This window comes from Acomys russatus, chromosome 29, assembly GCF_903995435.1.
Source record: "Acomys russatus chromosome 29, mAcoRus1.1, whole genome shotgun sequence".
In the NCBI taxonomy this organism is placed as follows: Eukaryota; Metazoa; Chordata; class Mammalia; order Rodentia; family Muridae; genus Acomys; species Acomys russatus.
The window spans coordinates 39052262-39077653 of record NC_067165.1 but is presented as its reverse complement, the minus strand read 5'-3'; the positions used below and the strand labels follow the sequence as shown (position 1 = coordinate 39077653).

Genomic DNA, 25392 nt, shown 5'->3' with positions numbered 1-25392 from the left:
TAGGTCCAGTTTATTTCTCTTGATTGTTTCCTCGTCCTCTCCATGGACATTCCTCCTGTCCTTCCTCTCTTCCTTCTCCCCTCACTGGACCAGGATGTCCCACCCTATTCTCTGTGTTGCTCCTCATTGGTTAGTTGGTTTTTATTGACGACACAGAGAACAAATAGTAGCATGTTTACACAAACTTGAGACAGGAGATACTTAGAATAACCATTACAATGCAGTGTCCGGATTTAAACCAGGTAGTGGAGTAGAGAAATCAGCATTTGAATGAACAAAGGTAAACTGTACACCATCCACAGGAACACTGTGCCAACAAAGTAGTCTCTGTCAGGACAACTTAGCTGCTCCCAGGCAATGTCATGTGGGTTTAGGAAACAAATTAGGGAAAGAGGAAAGGCTGGAGGGCTAGACGTAGATCAAGGCTGACAGAGAAACAACCTCTTGACATTTTGTTTTATTATAAAAAATATGGTAACTGAGTAAATGCCATATAAACTGGCCATGGTAGCGCACACCTGAAATCTCAGGCAGAAGGGTCAGGAATTGAAGGTCATCCTCAGTTACACAGCTGGCTTAAGGCCATCTTGGGCTACAGGCGGTTTCAAAGAATAAAAATTGCTGTCTCAGTCTGGGGCTGGCAAACTTCCTATAAGGGACCGGTTGGTAATTGCCACTGCCAGTCATGTAGGAGGCCTCCACCACTGTTGCTGAGCTGCCTGCCATCGCAGCATAAGGATGGCCACCAATGTATAATGAATGAATGAGACTGTGCTGCAGAAAGATTTTATTTAGGGACACTGAAATTTGGCTGCCTCAAAGGAAGGCATAATTGTCTTTTGATTTCCAACCCCCCTTCCTAGTCATTTAAGAACAGAAAAACATTCTTAGCTTCTGGGTGGAGCAAATCTGGCAGGCAGGAAGCTTCCACACTTGTTGAACAAAAGGGACATTTTAAGGACATTGGGTTTTTTTGTTTTTGTTTTTGTTTTTTTGCGTTTTTGAGGCAGGCTTTCATACAGCCCAGTCTGGCCTTGAACTCATTGTGTATCCAAAGCATACCTAGTGGCGTGCTCTTTTATTTATTCATTTATTTTTAATGTGAGGGTACTAGAAATAAACCCAGGACCTTATACATGCCAAGCACGTGCCCTGCCATTGCTGGATACCCCCAGCTTCCATTGATGCTGAGTTGCTAGTTGCTCTCAAGAAAGAAAGTGCTGGGCCCTATCTGGTGGGCTGTGCCTCTCCTAGATCAAGGCTTTGCCATTGCCACGTCCTCAGTCTGAGACTCAGGAGCCTGGGGTCTGGGTATTAGAGCTGAGGGGGACCACCTTTGAGGTCCCAGTCTCCTCCTGAGTTCCCATGAATTCTCAGGCCCTTTTCCTGATACATCAAAAAGCCAAACTATAATGATGACAGGTGTGGCATCTTCTGGGGAGTCTCTGGGACCAGCCTGAGATATTGTGATGGCCTCTCCCTTCCTCTCCCCTTCATCCCTTTTCCTCTCACAGAGACCTGTGCCGCCAGGACCAGACTTGTACCTACTACTTCAGCATGGATGCTGACGTGGCTCTGACTGAGCCGGACAGCCTACGGCTCTTGATTGAGCAAAACAAGTAAGACCGTGGGTGGTCCCCTAAGCAAAACCTGGTCAGAGGGGAAGCCCCTTGATGTTCGTTCTTCCCTTCTTCTTGAGCCTCTCACCCTGACAACCCCAAAGGCTGACAGAATGGCACCTTGCTGGGTCTGTCCCCAGCATAGAAGGATTTTGGTTCCTTTGAGCCTGGCCTGCCCTACTACCCAGCATGCAAATGACAGGTTTCCAGGCCTCTCCCCTTCCTCATCCTCAGACTGGTCTTCCCCTGTCCCCCTCCTTAGGAATGTCATTGCACCCCTCGTGACCCGCCATGGGAGGCTCTGGTCCAACTTCTGGGGGGCACTGAGTGCAGATGGGTACTACGCCCGCTCTGAGGACTACGTGGATATTGTGCAGGGCCGGCGTGTGTGAGTACCAATTACCTTCTTCATCTCTTCTCCTGGGTTTGTGGTACCTCCCTGCCTTGAATTCCTGTCCCACTTGCCCTCTGGTCATCACTGAACCTCAAGCAAAGAGGGCTAGAGTCAGATGGACACAGAGAGGAGTTCCTGGAAGTTGTCTTGGAGGACACAGCCCCGTTGAGTTTAGGAGTTAGCTCAGCCGTAGAATATTTGCAAGGTTCCGACTCCCCGGCACCGAAACAAAATAAAACGGGCAGATCAGATCTGGCAAGGTGGCTCAGTGAGTAAAGGCGCCTTTGGCAAGCTAGCAGTGTGAGTTTGAGTGCCCAGACCTCCATGGTGGAGGGAGAGACCAGTTCCAAAACGCTGTCCTCTCATCCGCACCCATGCGCTGTGGCTCATACATGCACATGCACATGCAAGTACACAGAACAAAATAAAAACACATTAAACAAACCTGACTAACACCCTCAAATGAATATGGTGCCCCCACCCCCCCAAAAACACCAGCTGAGACCTCAAGTTCAATAAAGTCAACTACTGATCCTGCTTCTCCATCTCCCAAGTCCTGGGGTTACAGATATGTGCTGCCACACCCATTTTATTTTATTTTATTTTTGGTTTTTTGAGATAGGGTCTCTCTGTATAGCCTTGGCTGTTCTGTCCTGGACTCACTTTGTAGACCAGGCTGGCCTTGAACTCACAGGGATCCACCAGCCTCTGCCTCCCAAGTGCTGGGATTGAAGGCGTGCGCCACCACGCCCGGCTTTTGTTTTGTTTTTCAAGACAGGGTTTCTCTGTGTAGCCTTGGCTGTCCTGGACTCTCTTTGTAGACCAGGCTGGCCTCGAACTCACAGAGATCCACTTGCCTCTGGCTCCCTGAGTGCTGGGATTACAGGCGTGAACCACCGCACATGGCTCTTATTTATAATTTTGATATAGCCTTTTTTTCCCAGCTCCAGGCTCCCCAGCCTCTGAGCCCCCCGGCTCGCCCACGACCCTGTCATCTCCTTTCTCTCCCTCAGCGGCGTCTGGAACGTGCCTTACATTTCCAACGTCTACCTGATCAAGGGCAGTGCTCTGAGGGCGGAGCTGCAGCACGCAGACCTGTTCCACTACAGCAAGCTGGATCCTGACATGAGTTTCTGTGCCAATGTCCGGCAGCAGGTCAGTGGGGCTTTTGGGGGTGGGTGGGTCCTTGTGCCAGGGGTGTGGTCCTTCAGCCTTGGCCGGCACACTGGGCCGTCTCTTGTCACTGTAAGCCCAGGAGCTTCTGAGGCTCTGGGTGTGAGGCTGGTCCTCGGGTCTGCGGGGACCAGTTGGGCCACTGTTTATATGTACTTTTTGTTTGTTTTGTTGGTGTCTCAAGGTAGGGCTTTTAGCCTACAGTAGACTTGAACTCCTGATCCTCCTGCTTCAGTCTCCCAAGTCCTGGTATTACACAAGTGTGCAAGCACACCCGGTGTACTTATTATTTGGATACAGCTGAAGGGAAACTAGACTCCTCACCTCAATGTAGTCTCGGAAATGTGTCCAAGAGACGTTCACATGTCTTCAAGTCTCACCTCATATCTCTTGGGTTTGGTTTTTTTTTTAAAGATTTATTTATTAAGTATGCAATGTTGTCTGCTTGTAGGCCAGAAGAGGGCATCAGATTACATTATAGATGGTTGTGACCCACCATGTGTGCGTGTGTGTGTGTATGTGTGTGTGTGTGTGTGTGTGTTATTTTGAGACAGGGTCATGATCCATCTGCTTCTGCTTCCTGAGTGCTTGGATGAAAAAACATAAGCCACGTGCTGTGACACCCACCTCCCACTGTATCGCTTTCTTTTTTTTTTTTGGTTTTTTGAGACAAGGTTTCTCTTTGTAGACTAGGCTGGTCTCAAACTCATGGCGATCTGCCTGCCTCTGCCTCCCGAGTGCTGGGATTAAAGGCGTGCGCCACCACGCCTGGCCTTTCTTTCTTTCTTTCTTTTTTTTTTTAGTGTTGGATCAAATAGAGTGTGCTGAGTGTCTCACTCAACAATGAGTTTTTTCCTCTCTGTGTGTGTGTGTGTATGTGTTTGTGTGGGTTGGGGGTGGCACATGTATCCCATGGTGTGTATGTGGAGATGAGGAAACTTGTGGGGTTGATTTTTCTCTTTGCACCTTTACATGGGTCCCCAGGATTGCACTCGGTTGTCGGGTTTTTATTGTCTCGCCAGGCCTGACGTATGTGTTTTGATGTGACATCATGGCTAGGTTCCCCCCCCCACCTCTCCCCATTCCTCCCCTCCAGCCCCCCCAACCCCGTGATCAGCAACGACAGGAGCGCAGCCCTTGGGAGTGTTCTTGCTTACGAGCTTAAACAAGAAAGGGAGAGGGAGTCCTTTTTTTTTTTTTTTTTTTTGTATTCAGTCCTCTAGGAAGCCTTCTCTGATTGCATCTCCAGCGTGGGGCTGGGCTGGGTGCTGGGGGACACACACATACACGGTGGAGGACTGCGCTGCCCCGTCCTGGGTGTGCAGGGCAAGGAAGCTTTCCTATCCACCAACTCTCCGTAGGAGGTGTTCATGTTCCTGACCAACCGGCATACCTTTGGCCACCTGCTGTCCCTGGATAACTACCAGACCACCCACCTACATAACGATCTCTGGGAGGTGTTCAGCAACCCTGAGGTGAGACCTGGGTGGGCGGGCCTGGGCTGGAAGTCAAAGAGACTCCAGCTGATGGATCTCCTGATGGACAGGAGACTTCATGACCTGGTCTCCACAGGTCCCCACCCACCTCCAGGCCTGTTCTAGTGCAGAGGGGGCCGTAGACACATCGCCATCTAGTGGAGGGAACTATGACTTCATTGAGGCTTTTTAAGCTTTGGGCCTCACTTCTTTTGGCTCTAAAAATGTGTCTTTCCCTGGCTTGGCTTATCCCCTGAGGAAGCAGCAGTTGTGACAGTGTGCAACACTATACCTAAGTACTAGGGCGTGTAGCTGACTTGGGCCTATACACAGACACTTGCACACACATGTACATACAGGTGCAAATGTGAGAGCCTGTGAATCCAGACAGGACTCTCACAGGCAGCAGGCACATGTGACTTGCCTCTGGCGAGTTCCTACCTACTCATGTTTTGAGGGGCCTACAGGCTGGAGACTCTTTGGGAGCCACTTGAGGCAACAGCAGCTGACTCAGGCCAGGCCTGGGAACCCCATTCCATCTTGCGTTCTCTACAGGACTGGAAAGAGAAGTACATTCACGAGAATTACACCAAGGCGCTGGCGGGGAAGCTGGTGGAGACGGTAGGGGGTTCATAGCCCACACTTGTTCCTGTGGAAGTGCATGAGGGTGGAGCTTGAATGTGGCGGGGTGGGGGAGGAGAGGCACTCTTCTGTCTGTCTGTCTGTCTGCCTGCCTGCCTGCTCTGGCAGTGTTTGGGGGTGGATTGGCCTCTCCCCCAGCAGCACTTTCCAGCTGAGGTCTGTAAGTCCTTTGACAAGATGGACGAATCTGAATCTGCGTGGCAAGCCTGTAATCGCAGAACTCAAGAGCATTGAGGCAGAAGGATCAAAAAGTTCAAGGAGGAGGAGAGGACCGTTGCCAAATGCAGCCTCTGAGCCAAGAATGTGGGCTGGAGGCTGTGTGTGTGTGTGTGTGTGTGTGTGTCCCACCCCCGCCCCGCCCCCCTGTAGTCTCCGCCCGAGGTGGACACTCTCCCATGGGTGATGCTGGTAGCTGTGGCTGTAACATTGGCTGGAAAGTCTGTCTGATCTCTGTCCTTTTTTGGCCCTTCGCGCAGTCTAACCGGCATGCGCTGAGCCCTCACTCCCCGGGGACACTCAGAGAATTCCCCGGGGATCAGGGAGCTGTCTGGGGAGACTCAAGAGGAGCCTCCCTCCTACCCCCTGCCCTGGGGCATCCCACAGTTTCAGGAGGACATGGTGCTGTCACTCTGGACTCCTGTGATGGAGTCTTCATTCCTCCCAGCCTTGTCCGGATGTGTACTGGTTCCCCATCTTCACGGAGGCGGCCTGTGATGAGCTGGTGGAGGAGATGGAGCACTTTGGCCAGTGGTCCCTGGGTGATAACAAGGTATCACAGACATCCTTGCCCAGGTTCTCTTTCTGTGCTCTACTCTTGACTACCTAGCCGGTCTGCCCAGGACTCTATTTTCAGGATGCAGGCAGACAAGGATGTAAGGTTTCGGAACTGGGTATGTTGGACTTCCAAGCCGACATTGCCAGTTGTGTGGCTTTGAGCTGCCTTAAAGCGAGGTTCTGAGTTTTCATTTCCTGCCTTGTTATTTGAATGCTTCAGCTTCGTGCCCCCAGGCAAGCATGTGGAAATGGGGAGAAATGAGCCAACGGAGGATGAAGGGAAGGGCATTGGGTACCAGGTTCACGTTCATCAGCCATCTGATGCAAGCGGCATGATGAACGCTTGCTCTCAGAAGGAGTCCCTTGCCTACACGTGACTTGGGACCTTTTGGCATTGCCTTTAAAAATGCATGAGTTCCCAGATCTGTGAGCCTCCAATTGGCAAGTCTGCTGCTTCTAGTTACCTGCTTAAACTAGGTAGTTAGGTGTCTGGGAAGATCTCCAGAACTTCATGCTTTAGTGACAGGGACAGTCCATAGACCCCAAAGCCTCAGTGAATGGTGGCCCCTGTTTCTGTGTAGTACTAAGGGGCTTAAAAACAACAGTGGCAGAGCACCTGCTTGGTGTTTGCAAGATTCTGGGTTCAGTTCTCAGCACCAAGACAACACCCCAAGAGCACCCATTTATTATCTCCTAGTTTCTGAGGGTCAGGAGCCAGGCATGCCTTATCTGGGTCTACTGCTCAGGAGCTCACAGAGCTGCCGTGCAGGGGGTCTGCTGGAGCTGTTCTTCCTCAGTGGATTGGGTTCAACGCTGCTATCATAGCAAGTCAGTTCCCTGAAGCTGGAGAGCTCGGGCAGCTGGGTTCTCCAAGGCCGGCAGGAGCTGGGACCTGTCTGCCCAGGATTCTCTGTGGAAAGGCTGCCTGATAGATCTGAGCCCCCAGGGTAACCTCTCAGTTGATTAACCCAAAATCAATGGATCAGAGAAGCAGAGGCAGAGGCAGGTGGATCACTGTGAGTTCGAGGCCAGTCTGGTCTACAAAGTGAGTCCAGCACAGTCAAGGCCACACAGAGAAACCCTGTCTCAACAAACAAACAAACAAACAAAACAAACACAAAACAAAAAAACCCAATGGATGGATGAAGACTTTAAGGACATCTGCAACCCTCCACCCCCCACCCCCGCCCACCTTTGTCGTATAATGTCCTATCCTGTACTAAGGGTATTAGGGCATGGGAGTCTGGGTGCCATATTAGCGTCTCTTTCCATGGTCACTTCCAGGACACCCGTATCCAGGGTGGCTATGAAAACGTGCCCACCATTGACATCCATATGAACCAGATCACCTTCGAGCGGGAGTGGCACAAGTTCCTGGTGGAGTACATCGCCCCCATGACAGAGAAGCTCTACCCTGGCTACTACACCCGGGTGGGTATGCCTGGGGGCCGCAGGGTGGGGATGGTGGGCACAGTCTCAGTTTTAGGGGGAGGCTAGACATTTTGTTCTCCAAGGAAGAGAAATATCTCCACCCCATTAAGTGAGGTATGGGGAGAGAGAGAGAGAGAGAGAGAGAGAGAGAGAGAGAGAGAGAGAGAGAGAAGGAGGGAGAGAGAGAGAGTGTTTATAGACACAGAACCGCCAGATGGGGCCTTGAGGCATCCATGGATCTAGCATGCTGCCCTAGGCTCTGACTGTGCCTCTTGTGAATCTTGCCTTTGTTACTTACTTATTTATTGGCCCAGGGAATTGAACATAGGGCCTTTCATGTCTAGACAGTCATTTTACCAGAGTCACATTCCCATTTTTTTTTTTTTTTAATTTTAGGATTTATTTATTTATTTAAAGATCTCTGCAGGCCAGAAGAGGGCACCAGATCTCAGTTTTAGATGGTTGTGAGCCACCACATGGTTGCTGTGAATTGAACTCAGGACCTCTGGAAGAACAGACAGTGCTCTTAACCTCTGAGCCATCTCTCCAGCCCATTGTTGCTGTCTTTTGGGACAGTGTCTCTCTATGCAGAGCAGGCTGGCCTTGAACCTGAGATGATGCTCATTGCTTCGCCTTCCAAGAGCAGGAATTACAGGTGTGAACCACCAAGCTTTAATCCTGGTTCCCCTTTTTGCGTTTTATTTTGAGACATGGTCTCACTAACTTGCTCAAGTTGATCTTGAACTCAGTTTGTAGCCCAGGCAGGTCTAGAACTTTAGACTCCCCTGCCTCAGCTTCCTGAGTAACTTGGATTATAGGTGTGCACCGCCTGGTTAAGCTTTCTATACCTTTATTTGTTTGTTTGTAAATGTATTCAGTTTTTTTTTGTTTTTAAATTTTATTTTTGCCAGGCGTAGTGGTGCATGCCTTTAATCCCAGCACTTGGGAGGCAGAGGCAGGTGGATCTTTGTGAGTTAAAGGCCAGCCTGGTCTACAATTGAGTTTAGGACAGCCAAGGCTACACAGAGAAACCCTGTCTTGAAAAACCAAAAAATAAAAAATAATTTATTTTAAATTAAATGTAGATGTGTATAGTTGCATATGAATGCTTGAGGGGCCCAAAAGGCGGTGTTGGATCCTCTGGGACTGGAGTTACAGATAGCTGTGAGCTACCATGTGGGTGCTGGTTACTTATCCTGGGTCTTTTGCAAGAGAATCAAGTGCTCTTAACCACTGAGCCTGTTCTTTTTTTTTTTTTTTTTTTCCTCTGTATCTTTAAACCTTACTGTCATTATCCCTCTAGTCCACAAAAGAAGCCATGCAGCTGGCTCCGAGGCCATTAACATCCCCTACTGTCTTTTCGTTTGTTTTTTCTTTATTTTTTTGTTTTTGTTTGTTTGTTTTTGAGACAAGGTTTCTCCGTGTAGCCCTGGATGTCCTGAAACTCTCTCTCGCTCTCTCTGTAGACCAGGCTGGCCTCGAACTCACAGAGATCCACCTGCCTCTGCCTCCTGAGTGCTGGGATTAAAGGCGTGTGCCACCACCACCCTGTCTTTTTCTTTCTTTTTTTTTTTTTTTTTTTTTTTTTGGTTTTTTGAGACAGGGTTTCTCTGTGTAGCCTTGGCCATCCTGGACTCACTTTGTAGACCAGGCTGGCCTCGAATTCACAGCGATCCGCCTGCCTCTGCCTCCCGAGTGCTGGGATTAAAGGCGTGCGCCACCACGCCCGGCCACACCCTGTCTTTTTCGTGGCATCATTTACAAGTCTGTCTTCATACGTCCCAAGCAAACACTCCATCCGCTGAGCTACGTTCTCCCCTCCTTTTTTGCCCCCCCCCTTTTTTTTTGGCCTTATGAGACAGAGTCTTTCTGTATAGCCCAAGCTTAGTTAGAACTTGCTATGTAGGCCAAGCTAGACTTGAAGCAATTCTCCCGCCTCACAGGCATGCCTCCCCTTTTCTTTTTCTTCTAACTTTACGTGCATGAATGTTTTGCCTACATGTATGTCTGCTCCCCACGGGTGTTCAGTGCCCGCGGAGTACAGAGAGGTTGTCGGGTCCTCTGGGACTGGACTAGAGCAGCTGATGTCTGTGAGTCACCATGTGGGTGCTGGGAATGGAGCCCCAGTCCTCTGGAAGAGCACACCTTCTCTGGGGCACCTGGGCCCTATTCTCAGGGAATCGGCAGTCTATATGGCGGCCACAGAAAAGGTAAACAGAGTCCCATTCTTTCCTGTTCTCACTCTGCCTTTCTTTCCTTCCTCTCTCGTCCCATCCCCACCTCCCCACCCCCCCCCCCTCTCCCTCTCCCTCTCTCCTTACATTCTTCCTGAGTCTCTCTGAACTAGCTGCTGTTCCAGGCCATGGAGGACATAAGCAGTCCCACCCTCTGAGAGTGAACACCGCAGCGGATTAGTTGGGCCCTCGCTATACACTCTGTCTCTCCTTGGCCCTCTACAGCCTCTCTTGACTGATGTAGGCCTTCTTGTTCCCTGCTCCGTCACAGGCCCAGTTTGATCTAGCCTTTGTTGTCCGCTACAAACCCGACGAGCAGCCTTCGTTGATGCCCCACCATGATGCCTCTACCTTCACCATCAACATAGCCCTGAACAGAGTCGGGGAAGACTATGAGGTGAGCTAGGGCCTCAGGCCACAGAGGCAGGCCTTGGGAAGAGCCCAGGCTCTGGTGAGCAAAACCCAGTGATTATGACAGCGGATCCTGGGGCTCAGGGAAAAATGGTGCCAAGTATGTGTGGAGGGCTTCCTGGGAGAGTGGGGGTGAAGGCACAACTCGGCAGGAGGAAAGGTCCACAGGAAGCAGAGCACAAACTCCAGGGAGTCTGGGCAGTGGTTCCGCATCCTGCCTTCTTCCCCAGTAGCCTTGTGTCCTGTAGCAGGTTTTTTTGGGCCTCTCTGTTTCATTTCTGTCTTCGTGTGAGTTGTGAGAGCAAATGAGGGGACCCAGGTCATGGCTCATCAGAAACCCCAGTAAACACTCACTGACTGGCAGGCACTGGTGAGGGAGCTTGGGCTCTCCTCATGAGAAGGAAGAAGGCTTCTCTAGGAGTGTGGGGATCGTTAGCCTTGCTGTGGGGCACACAGTTATGGCTGAAAGAAAGCCAGGGAAACCAAGAAGGCATTGTAGTCCAGAGCCATTCTAAGGTCCTCAGCCATGCCTCCACGTAGGGCCAGTTAATGAGCTAGCTTGGGCCTCCATCCACTCCTTACTAATTTTAAAAAAAAAATTGTGTCGAGAGATGGCCTCACCATGTAGACCAGGCTGACCTCAAACTCACAGAGATCTGCCTGACTCTGTCTCCTGAGTGTCGGGATTAAAGGTGGGTGCCACCAAGCCTGGCTGCAACTTTTTCTTTTTTTAGTTCTTCTGGACTTGGCCCTAGAGTAGGCACTATGAAGGACACCCATACAGACAGCTGGGTTGGGATTGGAGAGGAGGCTGTGTGGCTGTTAGTGATTAGCTATCACGTACAGATCACTGGGCTCACTCACCCAGGCACCGCATAAAATCAGGCATGGTGACGCTCACTTGTCATCTCAGCACTTAGGAGATGGAGGCAAGATCTTCAAGGTCATCTTCAGCTACATAGCCAGGTCGAGGCCAGCCTGGGCTACATGAGACTCTGACTTCAAAACTAAACCCACCAGCAGCCGTTGTTATGGTTAGCCCACCAGAGAGGACCACTCAGACACAGTTTATAGCTAATTGAAAACTGGTTGGGACCACACCCAAGTGTCCAGAACATTTGGGTATTTTTTGTTTGGGTTTGGGTCCTCCCCACCCCCACCCGAGACAGAGCTCCCCTTGCTATTCTGGAGCTAGCTCGGTAGACCAGGCTGGCCTTGAACTTAGAGATCCACCTGACTCTGACCCCCCCCCCCCCCCCCCCCCCAAGCACTGGGATTAAAGGCGTGCACCACCATGCCAGGTATGAGAATTTGAGGTGTTTTTGTTTTTGTTTTGTTTTGGTTTGGTTTTTGGTTTTTCAAGACAGGGTTTCTCTGTGTAACCTTGGCTGTCCTGCACTCACTTTGTAGACCAGGCTGGCCTCAAATTCATATTGACCCACCTACCTCTGCCTCCCAAGTGCTGGGATTATAGGCATGCACCAGCATGCCTGGTGAGCCCCTGGCTTTTAGAAAGCCAAATGAAACACATTAACAGGGAAGCAATATAGCCCTAAGCCATGAGTTCTCAACCAGGAACAGTTTTGACTCCTGGGGAGCATTAGCGATGCCTGAAGACATTTTGAAGTGTCAGACTCTGAGGTTGCTAGGGACATCTAGTGTGACTAGAGGCCATAATTACCCAGGACATCCCAGGCAACAAAGTATCTGTAGTTCTAGGAATAAGTAATTTGGCCACTGGAACCAAGGGTTCTCGCTTCCTAAGCAAGTGGCCTCCTGCTGAGCCACACTTGGCAAGCAGTGCTAAGCTATATGTATGAATGTTATATATAGTGTGTGTATATATATATATATTGTGTGTGTGTGTGTGTGTGTGTGTGTGTGTGTGTATATATATATATATATAGTGTTTGTTTTTCAGATATGGTCTCATGTAGCCCTGGTTGGCCTCAAACTTGCTATGAAGCTGAGGCTGGCCTTGAACTCGTTCATCTTCCTCCACCTTTTGAGTGCTGGGATTACAGGCCCCTACCACACCTGGCTAAGCTCTTTGTGTATACTCCTTATCTCTGTCAGCTAGCTATAGAAGCGGAGCCTGAGGTTTAGGGGAGTCCCAAACTTAGAAAAGGGTGAAGGGCCGGGTGTGGTGGCGCATTCCTTTAATCCCAGCACTTGGGAGGCAGAGGCAGGCGGATCGCTGTGAGTTCGAGGCCAGCCTGGTCTACAAAGTGAGTCCAGGATGGCCAAGGCTACACAGAGAAACCTTGTCTCGGAAAAAAACAAAAAACAAAAAACAACAACAACAACAAAAAAAAAGGTGAGATGGAACGTGACCTTTTGCCCGGGGCTGCCTGACTCTGAGCTCAGCCTCTGCATCTCCCTGGTGTCTTTTGCTGGCAGTGAGTGACTGTCACTCCGCAAGCAAGGCATCCTCAGACCCTAGTGCTGATAGGCTCCTTGGCTGTGATAGGACTGAGGATTGAGAGCTGTGGGGACCGGGGAGGAAAATAGGGAAAAACTAATGGATGCTTCCTCTCTCCCAGGGTGGAGGTTGTCGATTTCTGCGCTACAACTGCTCCGTGAGAGCCCCAAGGAAGGGCTGGGCCCTCATGCACCCCGGGAGGCTCACACACTACCACGAGGGCCTTCCCACCACCAAGGGCACCCGCTACATTGCTGTGTCCTTCGTCGATCCCTAACTGGCCCGTGCCTGCTTCTGTTAGACCTATCTCTTCGTTGACAACCACTGCCCAGCAGCCCCTGAGGCCTCTGGGTCCTGAGGAACCCAGCCTAACCTCTGATTCCTGAATTCCTGTTGCTCTTGAAGCTACCAGTTGGAAGGATCGGGTGCTGGCCAGAGATGGGGCACCCCTCCAAGACTGGGGCCGCCAATGGTGCTCCCTCCCAGCAGTCTCAGGAGACTTTCGTCCTGGAGTTCCCAGCCCTCCCTCTCCCTCTGACTTTGTCCAGGGTCAGACTTCTGTGGGGGCTGCCGGGGATACTGCAGACTCACACGCTATGCTCAGAGTACCTCACCTCTAGAAGAGCTAGGTCCCAGGATTCTCTTTGAAGTTTCAGTGCCACCAAGATCTGGGTCAACCCACCTCCCCCCCCCGCCCCCCCGCCCACCTCCATCCTTGAACCCAGAGTAGTGTTGTTGCCTTCCTTTCCAGGTTTTTAATCACCAGAGCAAACAGGTGCCCCTGTTGAGACTGCAGCTCAGAAATCCTCCCAGGGGCGCAGGAAAGACATCATCTGTGCCACAGCTTTCTTCTCTACTGACCCTGCTTGGGGGAGGGGCTTGATATGTCCACACTGTACTGGGTCACCCTGTCCCGATGCCTCTGGAGACAGGGACAGAGTTCTATTAAATGTTGCTCAGACCACTGTATGAAGGTGTCTGGTGTGGGCCAGCGTGCACGTGACCGGCAGACATCTTCAGGGAGGGTTGTGAGAGCCTGTGGCTGGAAGGACAGGTGGCCAGTGGACTCTAGGACTCATTTTTCTCAAACCCAGTGTCTTGTGGCCTCTGGGATGCATTTTTTTTTCTTCTGGGTTTTTTTGTTTTGTTTTGATTTTTTTTTTTTTTTTTTTTTGAGACAAGGTCTCTCTGTGTAGCTTTGGCTATCCCAGACTCACTTTGTAGACCAGGCTGGCCTCAGACTCACAGCGATCTGCCTGCCTCTGCCTCCCAAGTGCTGGGATTATAGGCGTGGGCTACCGCACCCAGCCTAGGATGCATTTTTGTATTCTAAAACCCTACTATGAACCAGGCACTGACTGGGTCATGTTGTTTCAATTGCCGAGACCTGTGCTACCTGTCACTGCCTTCAGACTTTTGCCAGCTCTTCCTGCAGCCGTGAAAATGAAATAAAGACCATGGCGTCCTGGGCACACTGGTCTGGCTATGCTTCAGGGCTTTTTAAAATAAGATTTAATATCTCTGTAGCCCAGGTAGGATTCCAACTCAGGATCCTCCTGTTTGAACCCCAAGATTTGGCATTACAGACATGCTACCACCACTCGCTGCTAAGAGCTACCATCTGTCTGTCTCTTGATGTAAGCTGGCCATGGTGCAAGTCAGGCCCTCAGCACATCGCTCTCCTGGGAAAGGGCTATTTCTTCTTCACAGGTGGAGAAATAATTGTTGGCTTAGGGACATAGCAAGTAAGCGGTAGGAACAGGGATTTGAATATGGGTTCTGTGATTGAAGCAATCAAATCCTTGTCCTGAGGGATTGTCGTCGGTGGTTCTAAGGTAGAAAGAAACTTAAACGTGCTCCACTGTAGACTGTGATAAATGTCAAACATCACAACGGCTGTAAGAACAAGGCAGTGTAGGAGCAGTAGGAGGTAGCCAGCCAAGTATAAGCCGTTGCTCTAATGTATGTGATTTTTGCCTCCCAGGAAACCTTACCCCACATCTGAGGCACTTTTTGTTCTCTGTGTAGCCTTGGCTGTCCTGGACTAACTTTGTAGACCAGGCTGGCCTCGAGCTCACAGTGATCTGTCTCTGCCTCCAGAGTGCTGGGATTAAAGGTGTGCACCACCACACCCAGCCCCCATCCTGCTTTCTTATACAACCTAGGGCCACCTGCCTGAAGATAGCAAGCCTATACTGAGCTGTCAATCAAGAAAATCTGAGGCTGGAGAGATGGCTTGGAGGTTAAGAGAACTGGCTCTTCTCCCAAAGGTCCTGAGTTCAATTCCCAGCAACCACATGGTGGTTCACATCCATCTATAGTGAGATCTCGTACCCTCTTCTGGTGTACAGGCACACATGCTGTATAAATAATAAATAAATCTTAAAAAAACAAAAGACTCCCCAAGCCTGCCTTCAGACCAATCTTTTTTTTTTTTTTTTTTTTTTTTTTTTGTTTTTTCGAGACAGGGTTTCTCTGTGTAGCCTTGGCCATCCTGGACTCACTTTGTAGACCAGGCTGGCCTCGAACTCACAGCAATCCGCCTGCCTCTGCCTCCCGAGTGCTGGGATTAAAGGTGTGCACCACCATGCCCGGCTCCTTCAGACCAATCTTATGGAGGTATTTTCTCAACTAAGATTTCCTTTGTTCAGATGATTCTAGCTTGTATCGACCTGACAAACAAAAACTGACCCAGAACCTACCATGTAAAGGGTAGAAAGAAAGAACTAACTCTACACATGTACCCCCACATACATCATGAATGAGCACATACACAACACACACACACAATGCACACACACACACACACCTCACATACGCAATAATAATAATTTGAAAAGAACAATGTATGCCTTTTAAAGATTTATTTATTATTTATACAGTATTCTGCCTGAATGTGACCCAGCAGGTCAGAAGAGGGCACCAGATCTCATTCTAGATGGTTGTGAGTCACCATGTGGTTGCTAGGAATGGAACTCAGGACCCTTGGAAGAGCACCCAGTTACGATGGCTCTTAATCTCCAAGCCATCTCTCCAGCACCCCCACCTTTTATTTTTATGTGTTTATGTATTTATGTATTTTGGTTTTCTTGAAACAGGGTTTCTCTGTGTGCATCCCTGCTGTCCTGGACTCTCTTTGTAGACCAGGCTGGCCTCGAACTCACAGAGATCCACCTTCCTCTTGCTTCCTAAGTGCTGGGATTAAAGGCGTGCGCTACCATGCCTAGCCTGTGCATGCCTTTTTAAAAACTGTTGAGTTTTGTTCATTTGTGGCAAAGTTCCCTGTGTAGCCTAGGCTGGCCTCTCACTTGTACCCCTCCTCCCTCAGCCTCCTGAGTGCTGGGAGAACAGAAAGGAACCACTCTGTCCTTTCTCAGGTTGTTTCTGGTTATGAATGTAATTCACACACACCATGGAAAAGTCCATCAAAATAGGAATAAAGGCTGTAAGAAAGGCCTCCTGCAGTTGGACCCCAGCACTGCCTGGGCCCATCTTTAGTGGCAGCCAGCAGTACTGGAGGAACTTTGTCATTGAGGGGTTAAAGAGAAGGCCTCACAGTGTGGAATTCTAGTGCAGAGGGGTTGGGGATTTAGCTCAGTGGTAGAGCGCTTGCCTAGCAAAGCACAAGGCCCTGGGTTTGGTCCTCAGCTCTGGAAAAAAAAAGAGAGAGGCCCAGGTGGAGGGTGAGATTAGAAGCCTGGGCATGGGTTTAGAAGTTTCTTCTCCTGCCTAGGATGGGGTGAGAGCATAGACCAAAGCTTGCAAGGACGCAGCAGGAGAGGATGAATGGAGAGGAGAGATTTTAAGGCAAGATCCTCCAGGCCTCTGGCTTCCGTTGTAAGATTCTTCTGCCAAAGGGAAAGGAAACGGAGTTCACAGTTTTGTGCTCAGATAATTCCCTGGGGAGGCTGGAGATGATGAAGGAGGAGGAGGAGCCAGACTCAGAGCGGCTAAGACTGCACACTATACCCCAAGGCAAGGGCTGGGTGTGACCATCCAGGTCGCAGTCAGCCATTACAAACAGGAGGCTGCCCTACGGGCCATGACTACAGGGCAGCTCCCCTGACTCACCGCCCTGGAGACTCTTAACTAGAGAGCTGATTTACCTCTGAGGTGGTTTGCAGCATGACTCTACCCTGGCTACAGGGCAGTGCCAACCAGTAGAAAACACGAGAGCTAGGTGTGGTCATGAATGGCTTCAGTCTTAGCCTTTGGGAGGGCTGGAGGAAGATCATCCGATCAGGGCTAGTTTGGGCTACAGAGTCGGAAGCCTCCCTCAAAACCAACCAACCAGAAGCAATGCAGTGTGTACCACAAATGCAGGCCACTCGAGTAATTTAAAACATTCAACTAGCCATATGATATGCTTTGGAAGATTTTGTTTTTATTGTTTTGATTTAATGTGTATGAGTTCCTGCCTGCATGTATGAAAGTGTACCACACATGTGCTTGGTTTCCCTGGAGGACAGACAAGGACACTGGATTAGTTACAGATGGTTGTGAGCTGATATGTTTTGAGTGTTGGGTTGTCTGTAAAAGGCATCTCTCTAGGCCCCAGACATGTTTGTTTATTGTGGGTGGGTGGATGCATGCCATGACGCATGTGTGGAGGTCAGAGGACAGCTTTTCAGGAGTAAATTCTTTCCTTCCACCATGTGAGTTCCCAGAGATGGAATTCAAATCAGAAGGTTTGGTAGCAGCCATCTTTACCCAATGAGCCATTTCGCAGCCTCCACTATTAGCTATATTTTTAGAAGTAAAAATAAACGGGAATTTAATTAAGATAATGTTTTTCATTTAGTCCAGTTTATCCAAAGCCTTAACATGTTATCAATATAATTTTTTCAAGACAGGGTTTCTCTGTGTAGCCTTGGCTGTCCTAGACTCACTTGTAGATCAGGCTGGCCTTGAATTCACAGTGGTCCACCTGCCTCTGCCTCCCGAGTGCTGGGATTAAAGGCTTGCACCACCAAACCCGGGTAGTTTGCACTTCTTTTATTTTAAGCATTGGAGCAAGTCTCAGTTTGCAGTAGCTGCATTTCAGGGCCTCAATAGCTACAAATGGCTGGCCCGTGATATTACAAAGGCCAGGCTTGGAACCCTCTCAGTTTGGTGTTGTCTACTGTATCCTAGTTCCTGGAACAAAATGATGGGCCAGTGAGTGACATGTGAAGGTGGGTAATCATGCCTCAAGTGTCCTGGGACTATTGTGAAAATTAAGAAATTACAAGTTAGATACCCAGCTCAGTGATAGGCTGTTTTGACTGTCTCAAAGGCAACTGAAGGACAATTACTTCACTCTAACGGTCTATTTCCTTTGAAGACGCTTCTTTCGGATTACGAAATTCAAGTCTGGATTTCAAAGCTGACAGGTGTTACAGGGTCAAGTTCTGGAGCAACAAACAAAAGCGCACGCAAACCTCTAATCCCACAACTTTGTCGCGTTTCCCCCGTTCTGCCCTCAGCCCCTCCCTGCCCCCTCCACCGGGCTGGCACCCCTCCCCCCACCCCCGCCCAAGTTTGACAGCTCGAGGCTCCACCCGGCCCCGCCCTACCGGGCGCGGGTCCAAACTACAACTCCCATGGCGCACTGGGAGCCCCACCCCAAAGATTGCGTCATCTACACAGGACGTGGGACGGTTACCAAGCACGCGGAGGCTCATTTTTGGAGCGTGGAGTCCTTGGATGCTGTCACACAGGAGTGGTAGGATTGAAGTGACTACGTTCCTAGGCCACCGGCTCTTCGGGGCTACGGAGGAGGAAGTGACAAGCGCAGGCCCCTCCCCTCCCGCTTTTCTCGGTGTGGCGCCGGCTAGTGACGTTGTGGGTGTGATGGCCGCCGCGAGGCCGGGAAGGTGAAGGTGAGAGGGCGAGCGCGCCGGGGTGGTGGAACCGGCAGGCCCCCGCCGGGAGAGTCCTGAGCCACCCGGCTTAGGACGCTGGGGCCCCCTGGGGCTCTGGCTCTGGCTCGGGTCACACGGGCGTTTCCCGTGCTCCGGCCTCGCCGCCAGGCCCTCCTCGGCTCTGGGGTGGGGGCGGGCCTCAGGGCCCAGGGCTGGGAAGTGGGCTCCTCGAAGCTCCCGGCATCCCTGGTCTTCCCAGCCCTCCTCTGGTCGCATTCATGACCCGTGCCTCTTTTTCTTTTTTCTTTCTTTCTTTTTTTGCCCTCAATTTTTAAGGACCCAGTTCTCTCTCTACCCCACTTATGGAGGAGGTCGGTTTACTTGGAGGACTTCTTATGGCACCGTTAAGACCCTCCAGGGTTGGAGCTATTCTAATCCGGCTCCGACCCTAGCACCTAACACATTGAAAAGCCACAGAAAACACTGAAAAAATATAGCTGTTTGGGATGCAGAAAGGCAAGGCTGCCGGCCTCCATCTCTTGTAATACTTCCTGTTAGTTTCCTTTCCCAATCATCTCCCTCTCTCCAGAAAAAAGACTCTTGATTGCCCCCTTCTTGTCTTAAAGTTGGAAAACACAAAGTGAGCTTTGGGGGGTCACAGCTAGTGTGTGTTGGTCCTTTGGCTTGGCCACCTGACTCTGTACGCGTCTTCCCAGTTCTCTGGGCCCGAGTTTTAACTTCAGAGGTATTCCCACTCACCTGGGATACCCGGGGTTTCATCAGGTCCACTTCTTTTCCTTTCTCTTCCACACCTAGTTGGCAGTTTCCCAGCCCTCAGGGCCAAGCCTTGCCTTGATGATTTAGCTCCCTCGTGTCTCTCTCTCTCTCTCTCTCTCTCTCTCTCTCTCTCTCTCTCTCTCTCTCTCTCTCTCTCTCTCTCTCTCTCCTGCTTGTGCCTTTGCAAGGTCCTCACTGGTGCCTTGCACTAGCACGTGGCTAAGGAAGATGTGTGTTCGTGCCTGCCTTGTGTTCTTATTGTTGTCTTCCCCCTCCCCCTCTGCCCTTCCCCACCTGCTCCTGAAGCGCCTCAGTGAGTAAGCCTTCCCTCAGGGATGAGTTGGTTTGGCTTGAACACCTGATTAGACATGATTTGTATATCAGGTGGTTTTTTGTATTTTTGTTTGTTTGTTTGTTTGTTTTTCCCTTCCTGGTTGTCTATTGACCTCTCCTTTTTCCTTTCCAAAAGTTGGGACAGGTGGAGTCAACACCCATCAGTAGCCAACCTGAATCAGGACAGAAGAGACCTCAAGTTCTTTTCATCTTTTTGACTCCAGCCATGTCCACGATGCCCACCCTGTGAAGGTCTCTTAACCAGCTAAAAAGTAAGTGGAAGCTGTGGTTTTGGGCACCATGGATCTGGGTTGAGAGCAAATGAGTGTGTCCTTGCTGGCTTTCGGGTGGCCAGGCTCTTGGAATGGATCCTGATGCACAGTGCTGGTGCCTTCTGACTGAAGAAGCTACTGTGACTCCTTTTCTACTTCCATGGGGATTTCACTAGTTGACAGTTCAAAACACAGATCTGTCTCCTGGAGTCCCCGAGGAATGAGTCTCTTTCCCTTGTTTGTTTGTCCCTGTGCTGGCTCTTTTCCACCCGCCTCTGATTGGCAGAGGTTGGCTCCTTATGGTGGCTCTGAGAGTGCTGTGACCTTTACCCTGTATACTCTTGTGTTTCAACTTCTCAGCTTCTCCTCTGCTCCAGCTGTGCCAGCAGACGCTCTCTGGACCTATTTTGTTTTCTCTGCTAGGAGTTGCTGTGCATAAAACTGGGTAAGGAGGTGATGTGGACTCAGGGACCACACCTGGGATCCAAACACCTTGCACCGAATTGTGTGCTGCTCTGCAAACACCTAATACTCCCCCACTAATGACCTAGGGTGAGGCTGAGCTTCCGACTGCTTTCAAGTGCTCTACTGGTTTCTGTTCAGAATTGGGTTTGTTTTTGATCTTAAGTCAGTGTGCTATTACTGTGCGCTTGCAGCTTGTGAGGGAAAGGAGAAGACTGCCAGATAACGAGCCTTTCCCTGAAGTTTTATTCTATTTTATTTTATCTATATAAATATAAATACATATATAAATGTATGTATTTATATAAATTTTTATTTATTTTTAATTTTTAGTTTTTGGTTTTTCAAGACACGGTTTTTCTGTGTCTCCTTGGCTGTCCTGAGCTCTCTTTGTAGACCAGGCTGACCTCGAACTTGCAGAGATCCACCTGCCTCTGCCACCGGAGTGCTGGGATTAAAGGCGTGCGCCACCGCGCCTGGTGACCCTTATAGTTTTAAAGCGTGTTAGAGGTTTCTTCCAGATCGTTCTTCTCTTTCTTTCAAGACAGGCAGAGTCACGTGAAACCCAGGCTGGCCTCAAACTCCCTGATAACTGAGGATGACCATAAGCTCTTTTTTTCTCGTTCTTTTTTCCAGATTTATTTATTTTGTGTGCATGTGTGGCACAGTGCACAGTGCACATGTGGAGGTCAGACAACTTGTAGGAATTTGTTCTCTTACCATGTGGGTTCACAGGATTGGATTTAGGTTGTTAGGTGGGGCAGCAAGAACCTTCATCGTTGGCTAAGTCATCCCTCCATCTCTCTTGTCTCCACCTCCCAAGTGCTGGGGATACAGTTGTGCATCACCAGGCTCAGCTAAGAAGTGTCTTCATTGAATAAATTGCTCCATGCTGATCAAGTCCAGTGAGCTGTGTTCAAGTCTACCTTCCTCTCCAGGTCTCTGCCACATTCGTGTGCACAGAAATCATTTGGCTATGTAGTGTTTTACATATCAATGTCCACGTGGACCTTTTTTTTCCCCTTTTTTCTTCAAGACTGGGTCTCTCTGTGTAGCCTTGGCTGTCCTGGACTCACTTTGTAGACCAGGCTGGCCTCGAACTCCCAGCTCACATGGAACTTTTTTTGCATGGACCATTGGATGCTAGAGTTCTGAGGATTACTTTTGGGGAAATGGTGCTGTTAAATGCTCCAAATTCGGGAGCACTTTGAGGGTGTTACAGAAATTCTGAGGGTGCTATTTAGTGTAACTGATATTGGAACTGGACCCTTTGGTCTAGCTATGCTTAGGGGACAGGTCCCACATGCCTGCAGCGAGCTCTGTGGTAAAGTGAGGCCTATCAGGGCTTTCTAGAAGAGGAGCAGGAAGTTGGCTTCCTCCCACCACCCTGGGAGGATAGAGAACTGGCAGGCAAAGCTCCAGATAGTGAAGGCTCTTTGAGGGCTTTTGTGTGTGTGTTTAGCAAATTCGGCACTTTAGAGCACATGGATAAGTGCAGTTTGCTCTTTGGAAGGATTAGATTTCAGAATCTGAAGCCATCATGACTGGCTGAGCTCCAGGTACTCAGCTGGAAACTGCTTTTCAGGAAAAAGTGGATTTGGGTATTCAGGGATGGAAGGTTTTATTTAGATTGCTTCCCTGGGGTGGGGTGGGGGTGGGCATTCACTACAGGGCAGTCTGTACCTCTCACAGTTGGTCCCTGGGGTGGGGTGGGGTGGGCATTCACTACAGGGCAGTCTGTACCTCTCACAGTTGGTCCCTGGGGTGGGGTGGGGTGGGCATTCACTACAGGGCAGTCTGTACCTCTCACAGGTGGTCCCTGGGGTGGCGTGGGGTGGGCATTCACTACAGGGCAGTCTGTACCTCTCACAGTTGGTCCCTGGGGTGGCGTGGGGTGGGCATTCACTGCAGGGCAGTCTGTACCTCTCACAGTTGGTCCCTGGGGTGGGGTGGGGTGGGCATTCACTACAGGGCAGTCTGTACCTCTCACAGTTGTGGACCAGGAAAGTGCTCTCAAGACTGGCTTTCTAGGAGCGCAGCACCTTTTTATTTTATTTTATTTCTTTGGTTTTTTGAGACAGGGTTTCTCTGTGTAGCTATGACTGTCCTGGATTCACTTTGTAGACCAGGCTGGCCTTGAACTCACAGCGATCCACCTGCCTCTGCCTCCCAAGTGCTGGGTTTAAAGGCGTGCATTACCACCACCCGGCGTGATTTTAAAAACAATTCAAACTAAAAATCTGGTAAGGTTGTGAGCCTGTCCTCTGTGTAGGATGACTTTTGAGTTACTACTAGGAGGAAAGTAAGAGTACTGCAAAATGGGTAGGAAAGGAGAGTGGCCTCTACACAGAAAGCAAGGTCAGATGCAGACACTTCGCCTGGCAATTAGCAGGGCCAGAGGAATTGGAGCTTGGAGCCAGCTGTGGGAGGTTGCTGTAGGCCTAGGACTTGTAGCTGCAGGTGTGAAGTCAGGCCGCTCCCAGCCAGCCCTTAACCTCCAGCCACTTGGCTTCTTCTAGCGTGCATGCTCTTGACTCTTGCCTTCACCAGACACTAACACCTCTTTGTTTGTTTGTATCCCTGGGCTTGAAGACAATGACCTGTACCCTAGGTGCACCCACTTCTAAAAGCCCAGCTGCTATTAGGGAACTTTTTTCCTTCAAGCAAGTCACTTGTGGCCTGGGCACTACTTATCTTTTCCAACTGACCTGTTTACTCCATTTCCATGGTAACTGGGTTGGGGAGTACAGGATGTGTTGGTAGGATTATTCACCCACATTGCTTCCTGGCATTGGAGCCTGGGTTGCTGGGTGGTCATGGGGAGAGTCTTGTGATCTGGCTGTTTATTATTGCTGGGACCTTTGAGCCGTGACTGTGCTGAGCATGTTGCCTGTGCCATCATCTCTGGCCATCTTACAGTTTACGCCATATCTTATTCATCAAATATGAAGAAACCAAAGTTTCTTCATGAATGAGAGGCTTGAATTTATGCAGGAATAACACAAGGACTCTCGCTGTGCACTGTGTGTGCAACCTCACCACATCCTACACTCTTTCCCTCCCCCTTCCCTTCCCTGTTCTTCTCTTCTGCCAGCCCCACCTGACTTCAGGGCACTCTTCCTTTGCTTTGTTGAGTTATTTTATTGCCAGTGCCAGCTCTTGTCTTTCCTAGTTGAGAAGCTGGGTGTGGTGACAAAGCCCACTTGGGAGATAGAGCAGGAGGAACAGAAGTTCAAGGCCTCCATGAGACCATGTTTTACCCACCCCCGCTGCACACACACACACACACACACACATCCCTCCCCACAAGAAAGAAGGAGAAATGTAAACAGCAGTGTGCTCATTTCTTTCCCCTGGCTCCCACAGAATCTGTAACACTACAAAACATTTGTTGGTTTGAGCAGCACTGGCTCGTTCTCAACTCTGTGGACCAGCCTTTTTTGCCTCCTTGAAGGTGGCCTTTCTCAGAGACCCAGCTTCAGCACTCAGACTTGCTGTACTTTCCCTCAGGACCTTGTGCTGTGGCTTTTAACATCACTGTTGGGTTATCTTGTGTGCTCAGTCATGCACAAGTGCTGATGGGGTGGAGGCTTGATGGTGACATGGGTAGAGTGGCCGTGCACAGAGTGACATGTTCCCCTCATCCTGGGAGGGCCTTTTTCTTCTCGTGGCCCAGGTCTGTAGGCTCTGCTGGGGAAGTGGTCACTCCATGGTTGGAACTTGAGAGGCCCTTCCAGGGCTCCACTTGGTCATCCACACCCAGGAGACATTGTGGTATAAGATTTGACTTTAGACCACAGATCTCTACGACTGTGGAGTCCAGTGTCATGGCTTCTGTGAAGATGTGTGAAATTGAGAAAAAGACACACAAGATAGGCTAGCAGAAAGTACAATATTGAGCGTTGTCACAAAATGGTATAGGGATTCTGTTTCCAAATAGGCTTCTGTCACACACTACCATAGGAGGAGCTGATAGTCTGTTGTTGTTGCTGTCCTTTATTTGTTCATTTGAAGCAGAGTCTCTTGTAGCCCAGACTGACCATAAACTCTCCGTGTAGTCACAGCCAGCCTTGAACTCCTGATCTTTTGTCTTCAGTTCCCAAGTGCTGGAATCTCAGGCATGTGTTTCCATGCATGCCTCAGTACATTTCTTTCTTTCTTTCTTTCTTTTTTAAGTTTAAAAGTAGATCTCTCAACCACCCACAGCCTTGGCTGGGGTAGAGGCTACTTTCTGCCACCGGGGTGCCTTGACCGGAGCTGGGGCCTTGGGTTTGGCCTCCTATGTGGCACACGGTGCCCAATTTCCAGATGCCTCCAGGAAGGAACTCGTTGACAAGGCCAACAAACACCACTTTTTGCAGTCTGGCCCTCTGGGCAGGGTCACTGCCAGCTTCTGGAATCTTACTCTGCACCAGCTTTTACTATCAGGCTCTGAGTGGAGACACTAGCATCTAGCCTGTGGGTCCTGTTGGAGGGAGCCTGCTAATCTTGGGATGGCTTGTCCAGTCCTGGCCTTTCTGGGTAGTTGGATACAGAGGGAGATGTTGAACCAGAAGGAAATTAAAAGAAAAAGCGTAGATCTCTCTTGCTTGAGGCTCACTTGTCCTTGTCTCTCCTTACTAAGCAAGCAAATAAAAAACACTGTTAGGAATGAGGACCACTGTGTTCCTGCAGCACAGAGTGGCCATGGAAGGGTGTGGGTTAACCTGACCTTGAATGCATTTTGCTTTCACTGGCTGCTGCTCTCTTAGGTTGATGCTGTTGGCTCTCTTTCTTAACAATTAAACTTTATTATACAACCCAACTAGCTTGCACAAAAGAGAAAAAAGGTTAAAAGGAAAAAGGAGTGAACCTTCCCGTGTCCGTTCCATGGGACCGGTCCCTAGGTGTCTCTGGCCTGTGCCCTGGTTGCTGGTCCGGCCTGTTCGCTGATCCTCTTCCCAATCCACATTCGCTCAAGCCCGGTCTGACCCTGCTGCTCCTCTCTGTCCCCTCCGCTTGCCTGTCTGTCACGTGCAAGGGGTGGTCTCCTTCTCCCATTGAGGGTCAATTAGAAAAACAATAGTCCAGGTAGAGTCCCCCAGGTCCAGGATGGCTCTAGCCAGTCTATCTCAAGGTTAATCTCAGGGA

The 25392-nt window shown here is 50.0% G+C and overlaps 2 protein-coding genes across 6 annotated transcripts in view; both read left to right on the top strand.

The window, feature by feature from the left end:
* Plod1 (procollagen-lysine,2-oxoglutarate 5-dioxygenase 1) overlaps positions 1-13101 on the top strand; it is a 29421-nt gene extending 16320 nt beyond the window's left edge. The window contains exons 11-19 of the mRNA XM_051171494.1: positions 1515-1619; positions 1882-2007; positions 3027-3168; positions 4548-4661; positions 5217-5282; positions 5968-6072; positions 7362-7508; positions 10014-10139; positions 12697-13101. Of these exons, the coding sequence (XP_051027451.1) occupies positions 1515-1619; positions 1882-2007; positions 3027-3168; positions 4548-4661; positions 5217-5282; positions 5968-6072; positions 7362-7508; positions 10014-10139; positions 12697-12852 (1087 nt within the window). The 3' untranslated portion in view covers positions 12853-13101. The remainder of the gene's footprint in view (positions 1-1514; positions 1620-1881; positions 2008-3026; positions 3169-4547; positions 4662-5216; positions 5283-5967; positions 6073-7361; positions 7509-10013; positions 10140-12696) is intronic.
* A 5142-nt stretch (positions 13102-18243) lies between these two features.
* Mfn2 (mitofusin 2) overlaps positions 18244-25392 on the top strand; it is a 30013-nt gene continuing 22864 nt past the window's right edge. Inside the window, exons 1-3 of one of the 5 annotated variants that reach the window (XM_051170971.1) lie at positions 18244-18436; positions 19665-19800; positions 20161-20245. The gene's annotated coding sequence lies outside the window, so the exon portion shown is untranslated. Of the gene's footprint in view, positions 18437-18767; positions 18790-19376; positions 19509-19664; positions 19801-20160; positions 20246-25392 lie in introns of those variants that run through there. The other 4 variants (XM_051170975.1, XM_051170974.1, XM_051170972.1 and 1 more) reach the window with 4 other exon arrangements.